This window comes from Thalassophryne amazonica, chromosome 2 (genome assembly GCF_902500255.1).
Source record: "Thalassophryne amazonica chromosome 2, fThaAma1.1, whole genome shotgun sequence".
NCBI lineage: Eukaryota > Metazoa > Chordata > Actinopteri > Batrachoidiformes > Batrachoididae > Thalassophryne > Thalassophryne amazonica.
In genome coordinates, this window is record NC_047104.1 from 95,467,046 (window position 1) to 95,481,708 (window position 14,663).

The 14,663-nt window shown below is 41.9% G+C and overlaps 1 protein-coding gene across 11 annotated transcripts in view; it reads left to right on the forward strand.

Annotated features, from left to right (window-relative positions):
* The window catches only part of tcf12 (transcription factor 12), a 338,068-nt gene that overhangs the window by 274,057 nt on the left and 49,348 nt on the right, over positions 1-14,663 (forward strand). For all 11 annotated transcript variants that reach the window (XM_034189942.1, XM_034189886.1, XM_034189913.1 and 8 more), the window contains 3 exons: positions 12,764-12,903; positions 13,333-13,474; positions 13,665-13,735. In XM_034189942.1, coding sequence (XP_034045833.1) covers positions 12,764-12,903; positions 13,333-13,474; positions 13,665-13,735 — 353 coding nt within the window. The remainder of the gene's footprint in view (positions 1-12,763; positions 12,904-13,332; positions 13,475-13,664; positions 13,736-14,663) is intronic.

The following is a 14,663-nucleotide window of genomic DNA, read 5'->3' on the forward strand; positions in this document are numbered from 1 at the left end:
TACGGAGGGCTTTTTTATAGAGCAACAGACTCTTTTTCCAGGCTAAGTGAAGATAATCTAAATTAGTGAGACGCCATTTCCTCTCCAACGTACGGGTTATCTGCTTTAAGCTGCGAGTTTGTGAGTTATACCACGGAGTCAGGCACTTCTGATTTAAGGCTCTCTTTTTCAGAGGAGCTACAGCATCCAAAGTTGTGCTCAATGAGGATGTAAAACTATTGATGAGATAATCTATCTCACTCACAGAGTTTAGGTAGCTACTCTGCACTGTGTTGGTATATGGCACTGGAGAACATAAAGAAGGAATCATATCCTTAAACCTAGTTACAGCGCTTTCCGAAAGACTTCTACTGTAATGAAACTTATTCCCCACTGCTGGGTAGTCCATTAAAGTAAATGTAAATGTTATTAAGAAATGATCAGACAGAAGGGGGTTTCAGGGAATACTGTTAAGTCTTCATTTTACATACCATAAGTCAGAACAAGATCTAAAGTATGGTTAAAGTGGTGGGTGGACTCATTTACATTTTGAGCGAAGCCAATTGAGTCTGATAACAGATTAAATGCAGCGTTGAGGCTGTCTTTCTCAGCATCTATGTGGATGTTAAAATCGCCCACTGTAATTATCTTATCTGAGCTAAGCACTAAGTCAGACAAAAGGTCTGAAAATTCACAGAGAAACTCACAGTAACGACCAGGTGGACGATAGATAACAACAAATAAAACTGGTTTTTGGGACTTCCAATTTGGATGGACAAGTCTAAGAGTCATCTTTCAAATGAATTAAAGCTCTGTCTGGGTTTTTGATTAATTAATAAGCTGGACTGGAAGATTGCTGCTAATCCTCCACCTCGGCCTGTCCTACGAGCATTCTGACAGTTAGTGTGACTCGGGGGTGTTGACTCATTTAAACTAACATATTCATCCTGCTGTAACCAGGTTTCTGTAAGACAGAATAAATCAATATGTTGATCAATTATTATATCATTTACTAACAGAGACTTAGAAGAGAGAGACCTAATGTTTAATAAACCACATTTAACTGTTTTAGTCTGTGGTGCAGTTGAAGGTGTTATATTATCTTTTCTTTTTTAATTTTTATGCTTAAATAGATTTTTACTGGTTGTTGGTGGTCTGGGAGCAGGCACCGTCTCTACGGGGATGGGGTATTGGGGGGATGGCAGGGGGAGAGAAGCTGCAGAGAGGTGTGTAAGACTACAACTCTGTTTCCTGGTCCCAACCCTGGATAGTCACAGTTTGGAGGGTTTAATAAAATTGGCCAGATTTCTAGAAATGACAGCTGCTCCATCCAAAGTGTGATGGATGCCGTCTCTCCTAACAAGACCAGATTTTCCCCAGAAGCTTTGCCAATTATCTATAAAGCCCACCTCATTTTTTGGACACCACTCAGACAGCCAGCAATTCAACGAGAATATGCGGCTAAACATGTCACTCCTGGTCCGATTGGGGAGGGGCCCAGAGAAAACTACAGAGTCCGACATTGTTTTTGCAAAGTTACACACCGATTCAATGTTAATTTTAGTGACCTCCGATTGGCGTAACCGGGTGTCATTACTGCCGACGTGAATTACAATCTTACCAAATTTACGCTTAGCCTTAGCTAGCAGTTTCAAATTTCCTTCAGTGTCGTCTGCTCTGGCCCCCGGACGACAATTGACTATGGTTGCTAGTGTCGCTAACTTCACATTTCTCAAAACAGAGTCGCCAATAACCACAGTTTGTTCCTCGGCGGGTGTGTCGCCGAGTGGGGAAAAACGGTTAGAGATGTGAACGGGTTGGTGGTGTACAGGGAGCTTCTGTTTAGGACTACGCTTCCTCCTCACAGTCACCCAGCCGGCCTGCTTTCCCAGCTGCTTGGTATCTGCTGGGGGACAGCTAGCGGCGGCTAAGCTACCTTGGACCCCACCAACTACAGGGGCCTGGCTAGCTGTAGGATTTTCCAAGGTGCGGAGCCGAGTCTCCAATTCGCCCAGCCTGGCCTCCAAAGCTACGAATAAGCTACACTTATTACAAGTACCATTACTGCTAAAGGAGGCCGAGGAATAACTAAACTAAACATTTCACACCCAGAGCAGAAAAGTGCGGGAGAGACAGGAGAAGCCGCTATGCTAAACCGACTAAGAGCTAGTAGCTGCGCTAAGCTAGCGGATTCCTAAAAACACACAAAGTGAATAATGTGTAAATAATTTCAAGGTGATTCAGCAGAGGGAGTGCTTTAGTTAAGGCACGTGAAGATTACACTGTGAAACAAATCGTTATCTAGTTATCTAGATCAGTGATTCTCAACCTGGGTGCCGCGATCGATCGTCAGGGGTGCCGTGGGTATTTTTCATATTCGCGATTACCGTGGATTATTTATTTTATCCATAAAGCATAAAACGACTCAGAATCTGCTGTCAAACGTGCTGCAGCCTCGCTCTCGTCTTAAGGCGAGACAATAACAAGGAGGCTGACGTCCGATTAAAACAGTGCCGTCTCTTTCAAAAGCCGTCTAAAATGCGGAGCTGTCGGTGTGTGTGTCTGTGCCTGTGTGCGCGCGCGGAGTTAACAGGCTGCAGACTGCGAGAGAGGGGGTGGGTGAGGGAGATTCCTGAATGCAGGCGCGACACGTTCAGTGCGCAGCGAGCGCGGAGCAGAGAGAGGATTTTAACCCGAGTGATCGTTAACAAAATGGAAACGTGAAGCTGCCTTTACTTCTCTTTGAACTTTCTCTAAAGGTGTGATTCTGCCGTTACCGTCCTGTTCACACCATGTGCGTGTCGTATGCTGAATTTATGAGATCATGAGATGAAATAAATGGTCAAATATCTTTAAAAACATATTTAAAAAATGAGAATATATGAATGAACTGAGCCACAAAAAAAAAACAACAATGTTCAAACGCACAGATCACAAAAAGCATGTGAGAACTCTGAACTTTAACAGCTTGTTGGGAAAGTGTAGGAACACGGACCCACAACAGGGGGCGCAAATGAACGGACAATGGAGTAAGTCAAAATAACAAGCTTTACTGTTGTGAATGTGCACAACGAATACAACCAATCACAGCAATGGACAACAGTCAATTCACAAAAGTGTCGTGTGGGCAGGCTTGAAGATAGGAGACGCCTCTCCAAGGTAAGACCGGAACCACACGGCTTCCTCCGCCACAGGACCCCGGGAATACTGGAGCCGCCAAGTCCCGAACTCCCAGGTGGCCACTGCCTCCGCGTGTCGGACCTGGTACTGCTGGCGAGGAACAAAGGACAGTTAGATGGGGGCGCGTTTGCACCCAGGACTCCGAACAGCAGGGAAGTTACCTCCACCTCTCGTTGGAACAGTAATCCACAAACTAAGCACAAATCCAAAAAGATACACTCCGTAGCTTCGATACGTTACCTCTCTGGTAGAAACGATATCTCGGCAATGAGGTGGAGGTGCCGTCCTGCTGATATACCCCACAGATGATTGCCGTCAGCTGTCTCAGGTGATGGGTGACAGCTGTCACCGTAGCTGCTCACGTGAGGCGGCGGCGCCCTCTGGTGCCTGGAGCCCGCACTCCAGGCAGGGCGCCCTCTGGTGGTGGTGGGCCAGCAGTACCTCCTCTTCAGCGGCCCACACAACACAGCTGTTATTTTCCAAAGGTATTTATTTGTTCAATCTTGAGCTTAATGCAGTGTTTAAGCACAAAACGTGACTGATGAGGAGAAACAATTTCAGAAATGCAACAGAAACAACCACAAATCAGAAAAAGTTGGGACTGTATGTAAAATGAAGATAAAAATAAAAATGTTGCACCATTCCATTTCTCTACTCACAGAAGCCAAACGTTCTTCCAGAGTTGTGTAATTATACTACAATAGTAGAATATAAAGAAGGGGAAAAAAAGAAAAAAAATAGACAATATATTCGTCAATCGCAATTATTTGTCTGACAATTAATCGTCTCCAGAAATTCCTAATTGTGACAGCCCTACTTGAGATCAGAGCGCAAAATGCTTGAGGATTTTCGAAATGTGGTGTTTTCTGTATCGATTTTCTATTGTGATAATTGGGTTTTGTGCAAAACCAGAGGTAATAACATTATAATATTATTTTGGTTGGTGGTGTGCCGCAGGATTTTGTAAATATAAAAAGGGTGCCGCGGCTCAAAAAAGGTTGAAAATCACTGATCTAGATCAATCTAACTACGCAGATTAAACAGCTAACAGATACAGCAAAGCACCGCTGTCCTCCGGAACAGGAAGTGATACAATACCGCAGTGAGAGCCAACCACCAGTAGAGGCAAGCCTGGAAGAAATAAATGCATGAATTAGCTTTTCAGCATCACTCTGAGACAAGACCTTTCTAATTTTAGAGATATTGCGCAAATGCAAAAAACAGTCCTACATATTTGCTTAATAATGCGCATTGAAGGACATATCCTGATCAAAAATGACTCCAAGATTTCTCACAGTATTACTGGAGGTCAGGGTAATGCCATCCAGAGTAAGGATCTGGTTAGACACCATGTTTCTAAGATTTGTGGGGCCAAGTACAATAACTTATTGAGTAGCAGTTTTAAATGTATCAACAGTTTGCAAACCGCAAAAGAGTATTTCAGACAAAAGCATTTTATTGTGCTGGGGGTCACACCACAATGTCTGGCTGTTTTTTGGGTTTGACCATCCACTAGCACAGGGGTGCCCAACCTTTTTTGAACCGAGATCTACTTTTAAAGTTGACAGTGTATCGAGATCTACCTTGCCATATGGAACGCCACAGCGTAGCCGAAATATATTGTGCACCAATATAATAACAATTTTCTGGCAGGTTTTAACAATAATAATGCATCATTGAAGTAAATGTACATGGTAGAAGAGAATAAGTACAAGTAGGCCTAGGACTGGCTTCAAGTTGGAAAAGTTGTTCCCTACCTTAGTGGGACTTCTGGCCCCGAGAAGAGGAAGCTAGTCTCTCATAGTCCTGACAGTAGGAGCTGAGTGCAGCCATAAGCACTTCCTGTTCCGGAGCACAGCGGTGTTTTTCTGTATCTGTTAGCTGTTTAATCTGCGCAGTTAGATTGATCTAGTTATCTAGATTACGATTTGTTTCCCAGTGTAATCTTTACGTGCCTTAACTGAAGCACTCCTTCTGCTGAATCACCTCTAAATTATTTACACATTATTCACTTTGCGTGTTTTTAGGAATCCGCTAGCTTAGCGTAGCTACTAGCTCTTAGCCGGTTTAGCATGGCAGCTTCTCCTGTCTCTCCCGCACTTTTCTGCTCTGGTTGTGAAATGTTTAGTTATTCCTCGGCCTCCTTTAGCAGTAATGGTACTTGTAATAAGTGTAGCTTATTCGTAGCTTTGGAGGCCAGGCTGGGCGAATTGGAGACTCGGCTCCGCACCGTGGAAAATTCTACAGCTAGCCAGGCCCCTGTAGTCGGTGCGGACCAAGGTAGCTTAGCCGCCGTTAGTTCCCCTCTGGCAGATCCCGAGCAGCCGGGAAAGCAGGTCGACTGGGTGACTGTGAGGAGGAAGCGTAGCCCTAAACAGAAGCCCCGTGTACACCGCCAACCCGTTCACATCTCTAACTGTTTTTCCCCACTCGACGACACACCCGCTGAGGATCAAACTCTGGTTATTGGCGACTCTGTTTTGAGAAATGTGAAGTTAGCGACACCAGCAACCATAGTCAATTGTCTTCCGGGGGCCAGAGCAGGCGACATTGAAGGAAATTTGAAACTGCTGGCTAAGGCTAAGTGTAAATTTGGTAAGATTGTAATTCACGTCGGCAGTAATGACACTCGGTTACGCCAATCGGAGGTCACTAAAATTAACATTAAATCGGTGTGTAACTTTGCAAAAACAATGTCGGACTCTGTACTTTTCTCTGGTCCCCTCCCCAATCAGACCGGGAGTGACACGTTTAGCCGCATGTTCTCCTTGAATTGCTGGCTGTCTGAGTGGTGTCCAAAAAATGAGGTGGGCTTCATAGATAATTGGCAAAGCTCAGGGGGAAAACCTGGTCTTGTTAGGAGAGACGGCATCCATCCCACTTTGGATGGAGCAGCTCTCATTTCTAGAAATCTGGCCAATTTTCTTAAATCCTCCAAACCGTGACTATCCAGGGTTGGGACCAGGAAGCAGAGTTGTAGTCTTACACACCTCTCTGCAGCTTCTCTCCCCCTGCCATCCCCTCATTACCCCATCCCCGTAGAGACGGTGCCTGCTCCCAGACCACCAATAACCAGCAAAAATCTATTTAAGCATAAAAATTCAAAAAGAAAAAATAATATAGCACCTTCAACTGCACCACAGACTAAAACAGTTAAATGTGGTCTATTAAACATTAGGTCTCTCTCTTCTAAGTCCCTGTTGGTAAATGATATAATAATTGATCAACATATTGATTTATTCTGCCTTACAGAAACCTGGTTACAGCAGGATGAATATGTTAGTTTAAATGAGTCAACACCCCCGAGTCACACTAACTGCCAGAACGCTCGTAGCACGGGCCGGGGCGGAGGATTAGCAGCAATCTTCCATTCCAGCTTATTAATTAATCAAAAACCCAGACAGAGCTTTAATTCATTTGAAAGCTTGACTCTTAGTCTTGTCCATCCAAATTGGAAGTCCCAAAAACCAGTTTTATTTGTTATTATCTATCGTCCACCTGGTCGTTACTGTGAGTTTCTCTGTGAATTTTCAGACCTTTTGTCTGACTTAGTGCTTAGCTCAGATAAGATAATTATAGTGGGCGATTTTAACATCCACACAGATGCTGAGAATGACAGCCTCAATACTGCATTTAATCTATTATTAGACTCTATTGGCTTTGCTCAAAAAGTAAATGAGTCCACCCACCACTTTAATCATATCTTAGATCTTGTTCTGACTTATGGTATGGAAATAGAAGACTTAACAGTATTCCTTGAAAACTCCCTTCTGTCTGATCATTTCTTAATAACATTTACATTTACTCTGATGGACTACCCAGCAGTGGGGAATAAGTTTCATTACACTAGAAGTCTTTCAGAAAGCGCTGTAACTAGGTTTAAGGATATGATTCCTTCTTTATGTTCTCTAATGCCATATACCAACACAGTGCAGAGTACCTACCTAAACTCTGTAAGTGAGATAGAGTATCTCGTCAATAGTTTTACATCCTCATTGAAGACAACTTTGGATGCTGTAGCTCCTCTAAAAAAGAGAGCTTTAAATCAGAAGTGCCTGACTCCGTGGTATAACTCACAAACTCTTAGCTTAAAGCAGATAACCCGTAAGTTGGAGAGGAAATGGCGTCTCACTAATTTAGAAGATCTTCACTTAGCCTGGAAAAAGAGTCTGTTGCTCTATAAACAAGCCCTCCGTAAAGCTAGGACATCTTACTACTCATCACTAATTGAAGAAAATAAGAACAACCCCAGGTTTCTTTTCAGCACTGTAGCCAGGCTGACAAAGAGTCAGAGCTCTATTGAGCTGAGTATTTCATTAACTTTAACTAGTAATGACTTCATGACTTTCTTTGCTAACAAAATTTTAACTATTAGAGAAAAAATTACTCATAACCATCCCAAAGACGTATCGTTATCTTTGGCTGCTTTCAGTGATGCCGGTATTTGGTTAGACTCTTTCTCTCCGATTGTTCTGTCTGAGTTATTTTCATTAGTTACTTCATCCAAACCATCAACATGTTTATTAGACCCCATTCCTACCAGGCTGCTCAAGGAAGCCCTACCATTATTTAATGCTTCGATCTTAAATATGATCAATCTATCTTTGTTAGTTGGCTATGTACCACAGGCTTTTAAGGTGGCAGTAATTAAACCATTACTTAAAAAGCCATCACTTGAGCCAGCTATCTTAGCTAATTATAGGCCAATCTCCAACCTTCCTTTTCTCTCAGAAATTCTTGAAAGGGTAGTTGTAAAACAGCTAACTGATCATCTGCAGAGGAATGGTCTATTTGAAGAGTTTCAGTCAGGTTTTAGAATTCATCATAGTACAGAAACAGCATTAGTGAAGGTTACAATTGATCTTCTTATGGCCTCGGACAGTGGACTCATCTCTGTGCTTGTTCTGTTAGACCTCAGTGCTGCTTTTGATACTGTTGACCATAAAATTTTATTACAGAGATTAGAGCATGCCATAGGTATTAAAGGCACTGCGCTGCGGTGGTTTGAATCATATTTGTCTAATAGATTACAATTTGTTAAGGTTCTGTGCTAGGACCAATTTTATTCACTTTATACATGCTTCCCTTAGGCAGTATTATTAGACGGTATTGCTTAAATTTTCATTGTTACGCAGATGATACCCAGCTTTATCTATCCATGAAGCCAGAGGACACACACCAATTAGCTAAACTGCAGGATTGTCTTACAGACATAAAGACATGGATGACATCTAATTTCCTGCTTTTAAACTCAGATAAAACTGAAGTTATTGTACTTGGCCCCACAAATCTTAGAAACATGGTGTCTAACCAGATCCTTACTCTGGATGGCATTACCCTGACCTCTAGTAATACTGTGAGAAATCTTGGAGTCATTTTTGATCAGGATATGTCATTCAAAGCGCATATTAAACAAATATGTAGGACTGCTTTTTTGCATTTACGCAATATCTCTAAAATCAGAAAGGTCTTGTCTCAGAGTGATGCTGATAAACTAATTCATGCATTTATTTCCTCTAGGCTGGACTATTGTAATTCATTATTATCAGGTTGTCCTAAAAGTTCCCTAAAAAGCCTTCAGTTAATTCAAAATGCTGCAGCTAGAGTACTGACGGGGACTAGAAGGAGAGAGTATATCTCACCCATATTGGCCTCTCTTCATTGGCTTCCTGTTAATTCTAGAATAGAATTTAAAATTCTTCTTCTTACTTATAAGGTTTTGAATAATCAGGTCCCATCTTATCTTAGGGACCTCGTAGTACCATATCACCCCAATAGAGCGCTTCGCTCTCAGACTGCAGGCTTACTTGTAGTTCCTAGGGTTTGTAAGAGTAGAATGGGAGGCAGAGCCTTCAGCTTTCAGGCTCCTCTCCTGTGGAACCAGCTCCCAATTCAGATCAGGGAGACAGACACACTCTCTACTTTTAAGATTAGGCTTAAAACTTTCCTTTTTGCTAAAGCTTATAGTTAGGGCTGGATCAGGTGACCCTGAACCATCCCTTAGTTATGCTGCTATAGACGTAGACTGCTGGGGGGTTCCCATGATGCACTGTTTCTTTCTCTTTTTGCTCTGTATGCACCACTCTGCATTTAATCATTAGTGATCGATCTCTGCTCCCCTCCACAGCATGTCTTTTTCCTGGTTCTCTCCCTCAGCCCCAACCAGTCCCAGCAGAAGACTGCCCCTCCCTGAGCCTGGTTCTGCTGGAGGTTTCTTCCTGTTAAAAGGGAGTTTTTCCTTCCCACTGTAGCCAAGTGCTTGCTCACAGGGGGTCGTTTTGACCGTTGGGGTTTTACATAATTATTGTATGGCCTTGCCTTACAATATAAAGCGCCATGGGGCAACTGTTTGTTGTGATTTGGCGCTATATAAAAAAAATTGATTGATTGATTGATTGATAAGCAGGCACTCAGACACTCTGTCTGCATTAGATTCCAGATTTGGACCTTCCTGTCAGGTGTTGGTCTGGATTTGAGCTCAATATAATTTTTCAGTGTGAGGATCCAGGTTGAAGAGTGATGCCACTTTGGATGATATACAAGCCACATCTATATTTTCCTCAAATGGAAAACCGAGAAAACTGACAACAGGCTGTTTGGATGCAAAGTCAGTGAAACGCCTGTCAAATTCTGACAAGATGCTCTGCACGTGATCATCATAACGTGGACTCTTAGGCTCAACAGTCTTTGTCCTGGTACTTAAGTTCTGTGTCCACGTGTGGAAAGTTCTGCAGGTCACACTGTTGCAACCTGCTTGACAGCACATGTAATATGCTTTTAAACTTGCTTTCAAATCCAAAAGCTGTGCATATTCAGCATGGTTTGAATGTTTCAGAAATTCTTTAATTTCAGACAGAAGACTATTCTAGAAAAAGCTGGACCGAAAGGCGCAGGATGCGCAGGAGCCGAAAAGATCCCAGGAGTGTGCAGGAGGCCTGAAAAAAACCCGCTTGTGTGCCGTTGTCTCTGCTGTATCAATTTTATTACGTTACTAAGCCATATATATTGATTTAAAACACAAAACTGTCAAAATGGGTAATAGACATAAGTGTAAAGATGACTGAATATATCAACAGAGCAGTAAATTGATCAGCCATGTGAACATCATACAGAACTCTGCTGCGTTCATGTACTGTCGGAAATTACAGTACTTCTTTGTTGTTTCAGTCTCAGCAGTTGCTTGTGGCAGCTGGGTGGTTTTTGTTTTATTTTTGGTTAAACAAAAAATTCATTGTATCCACACAAAAGATTAATTTTGGCCTATATAAGGTGCTTGAGTCCAGTGAGGCAGTCTTCCCACCCACATAAAAAAAATCCAAGCAAACAAGCTGTAATTTTCTATGGTACCTGAACACAGCAGCAGCTGCGATCTGCACAGTGTTCACACGGACTAATCAATTTACTGCTCTGATGATATATTCAACCATCTTTACACTTATATTTATTACTCTTTTGAGAGTTTTGTGTTATAAATATATATATATTTATGGTTTAGTAACGTAATACAGTGATACAGCAGCCGCCTTACCTCTGCTGAGCCACCTAATGTCTGTGTGCAGCGGATGTGTGTCTCTTCCAGCTGCGAACAGAAAAAAATGCGTCCTCAGACTCCTGGCCCGAAGAGAACACTGCAGTCTTGTTCGCCACATTCATCACTCTTCATATTTATGGACCATGAATCATTGTGCTGCTCGCCGACGTCTCAATTCCAGGACTTTTCGCGCGAGCAGAGGGGATTTAGCCGGGATAGCATTAGAAGTTAGCATCGTATTTCTTGTGAATCGTCTGAAATGCCGCTCCAAATTCCCTTTCTTCAGTAAAGCCACATTTGCATTGCAGATAATAGAGATGGATTTGCCATTCAAATAAATGAAAAAATAATACAAGACCAAAATTATAATTCTTGTTGTCTTTGTTGGTGCATTGCTGCCACCTGCTGCATCAGTCTGTTATAGCAGCAATAAATCCTCTCGAGTCCATGGACAGATTTTTTTTTTAATGCGATCGACTGGAACTTTGCCCGCGATCGACCGGTCGATCACTGGTTGGGCAGGCCAGCTCTAGCATTTGGGCTGGCCTGGCAGTCTCCACCCTTTGTCAGATACTGCCAAATAGCATCTTTCTGCTTGAAATGAAGCAGGTACAGCCATATGATGAAGAGCAGTTTCATTGTGGTGTCAAAAAAATTCAGCGTCACATTATCTACAATGAAAATTCCACATAGCAGTCTTCTGACACTCCTAGGCCTCAGCAGTCAAAAATAGAGCCCTACCGATATATTGGCCGGCCGTTATTATCGGCCGATATAAGCCCTTTTCAATGTACTCACTATCGGCCGAAATTTTGCCGATAATTTCTCATAAACAGAACAGTTACTAAAATAATGTTTGTGTCAGCAGTGTAAAATGTTCTTGCACCGTTTGTCCAGTAGATGGAGCTCTGACTCCATTCAACTGAGAGCTGCTTACCCTGCTTAAATGTGTTCATCATCACTGGCCCCCGTAGTTCGCCGTCATACTGCACTGATCGGTTGACAAAAGCATACAAGTAAGTTTATAAGGATGTTGTTTGTAATAACATTGCGATTACATTCACCCCACATTTCTCCCGTTTCAGTTCAACTCAGTTTGATTAACTCAGTTTATGTAGTAATGTGTCAAATGTGCTTCATTGCGTCGGTCACGCTTTTTATTAAGCCCACGTTGTGTAGACCTTATTTTTAGCATGAAAAACTTTCGTTTACTGCTAAGAGGTTGAAACATCAGATTCACTGGTCATCCGGAAGGGTTCTGGGAATTACTGCCGTTCGCCATTAACCCTCTGGGGCCAACGCCATCATATACGATGGCTGGGACCAAGCTTTACTAAATTGTAAATAACTTTTTAATGACATGAGATAGAAACTTTTTTTTTTGCTGAAAAGTTAACTCCGCGGACTTTCGATCCACCGTCGGCCATCTTGGTACTCTTCATAGAAGATGTGTGATGACGTGCACAATGTGAGTGTCCAATCGGAATTTGACATCCAAATGAATTCACATTTAGTATGATTTATAAAAAAAATTCTGGCCTGTCAGGGGTTCTTGTTGGCCTGATGGATTTTAGAGAGGTGACCTTGCGTACAAAGTTTCCTCTTGATATACACGGTCTTTGTGAAGATACTGTATACAGAGTATTTCAAATAGTCTTCCTCCTAGTGGTCACAACTAGGATTGAATAGCAGCAATATCAAACATGTCTGTGGTCTTAATGCAGTGAAACGGTGCAGCAAGTTTCACCTTGATACATGAAGTTGTTGTCAAGATATCGCTTATCTATTGACCACACTGACAACCAGACAGACACACACAATCGGGTAGTTCCTAAACCTGCACTGCCTTTAGCAGGAAAAAAACTATTTCTTTGACCTTATTAGTTTTGTGTTAATCATAGCTGGTTTCAGTTCAGAGATCTTTAGTCTTGAGCATATATGCTTGAGAACTGCAAAATACAAGACTAGTGTGGTATATTTGATGTAGTAAGTCACACTCTGAAAGCTACGCTCTGTAAATTGGACTTCAGTTGTTTTGGATAATGTGCTAAGTAGTTTATTTATTGTCTTTAGATGGTACCCACAGTTCATCTGACCCATGGAACTCATCAAATGGGATTAGTCAGCCAAGCTATGGGGGAATGCTCGGGGGATCTTCATCTCATATGGCACAATCAGGAAACTACAGCGGCCTGCACTCCCATGACCGTTTGGTAAGCAGCTCTGCTTGTGATGAAAATAGAATATTAGATTTTATGTTATTTATTTATTGATTAATTTTATAGAGCTCATACCAAAGAGTGCTGACATGTATTTTTTTGGTGCCACTCCCACAGTTGAGTAGGTGTATGTTTCTTAAGTTGTTGGCTGGTTATTTTCAGTGGAGACACTGGTGACCCTCTTTATGTCAGTGTTTGATCTGCCTCCTTGCTTCACTGGCTAAGCATCACAGGGATCCTGCATATGTTGCCTGCCTTCTCTTTATCTTTGTCCCTCCCCCAGTAGCATTTTGTCTATTTTGCCTTGGCATGTGAAGGGAACTGCCAAAGAAAATGCACAATATATAATCACAAGAATGAATAAGATCATTTTCATGTACATTCAAAACTGAGAATTGTGAATGTTTTTGTTTTTCCTCGCAGAATTTCCCCACACATTCAGTCTCTCCAGACATCAATGCCAGTCTTCCTCCCATGTCCAGCTTCCATCGAAGCAACACCAGCACTTCACCATTCGTCACTGCAGCGCACACCCCATCTGTCAACACAGCAGACGGGGTCATGGGTAGGTTCTCATGTTAACAGTTTAGCTACTCGATTTAGAATTACTTCTTCAATAGCCTTGTGTAATCAGTGCTTTACATTCATTCTCTAAAAGCAATAAGTAAAGCAGTTAGACAGCATCTTTGTGTTCTGCGAGTGCTCTACATTTGTCTGTGTTTGCTATTAGAAACCCCCCTCCTGTGTTTTTATAGCTGCTGCAAATCGGGGCAACGCCACTGGAAGCTCACAGACGGGAGATGCACTGGGCAAGGCTTTAGCGTCGGTGAGTTACAGTGCCAGATTTTACATAGCATTAAATCCATCTCACTGTACATCTCTGATGAATTTTAAAATGATTAAAGATTTTTTTTTTTTTATATGAGTTGCCAGCTACAAGGACTGGATAAAGTTTCGATGCAGGAAGCTTTTAAAAACACAGAAAAGCGTGATTTCATGTTAGGCTTTCGTCCCCTTATCTTTCACTCAAATGTATTTACATTTTTCTGCAAATCAAGATAGAATAATGGTCCACTAATTTCTCTAAAGAAGGTCACCTTAGTGATCATGCTGGGAATTAAATGCTACATTAAATAGTGATTTAAAAAAGCTCTGAGGATATGTTTGTAGTTGTTTCCTGGACTAATCCAGGATAATTGTGGTCTTAAAATAAATTATTCAAGAAAGGGAATTGTGCTTTTAAAATACATTCAGAGCCAATGGATTATACCCTGGATGTGAAAGCTGGCACTAGATATCTGTGAGAGCTTGTAATTCCTCATAATGTGTTTTTAAAGTGCTATAGTTTAGGTCCACTCGCTCCCTTGCACAAGAGTAAACTTGTCTCAGACTCATTGTAAACTGTTGTAAACTGTACGCGGCTTCATTTCATTCAATTTTGAATTGTTCAAAATTTCCATCACGCATTAATTGTATGAGCTTCAAGTGAACATTGCAAAACAATTCAAAAACACTGTGTGTGAGTGCAAGTGATTACATCAGCGCACTGGATCAGAATGCAGCTCTGAATGATTATAACGAGATATTAAATCTATCATAAAGTACTTTTCCAGCTACTTATAAGAAGGAATGAGCATGCAACTGTTTTACCAAGCTATTACACTATAAACATTATAAATAATTACTTTCTTAGGTGGTTCCAAATACGTTCTCCATCTCATTAAGCGTGCGCACGAGCGAGACAGATAAGCTTC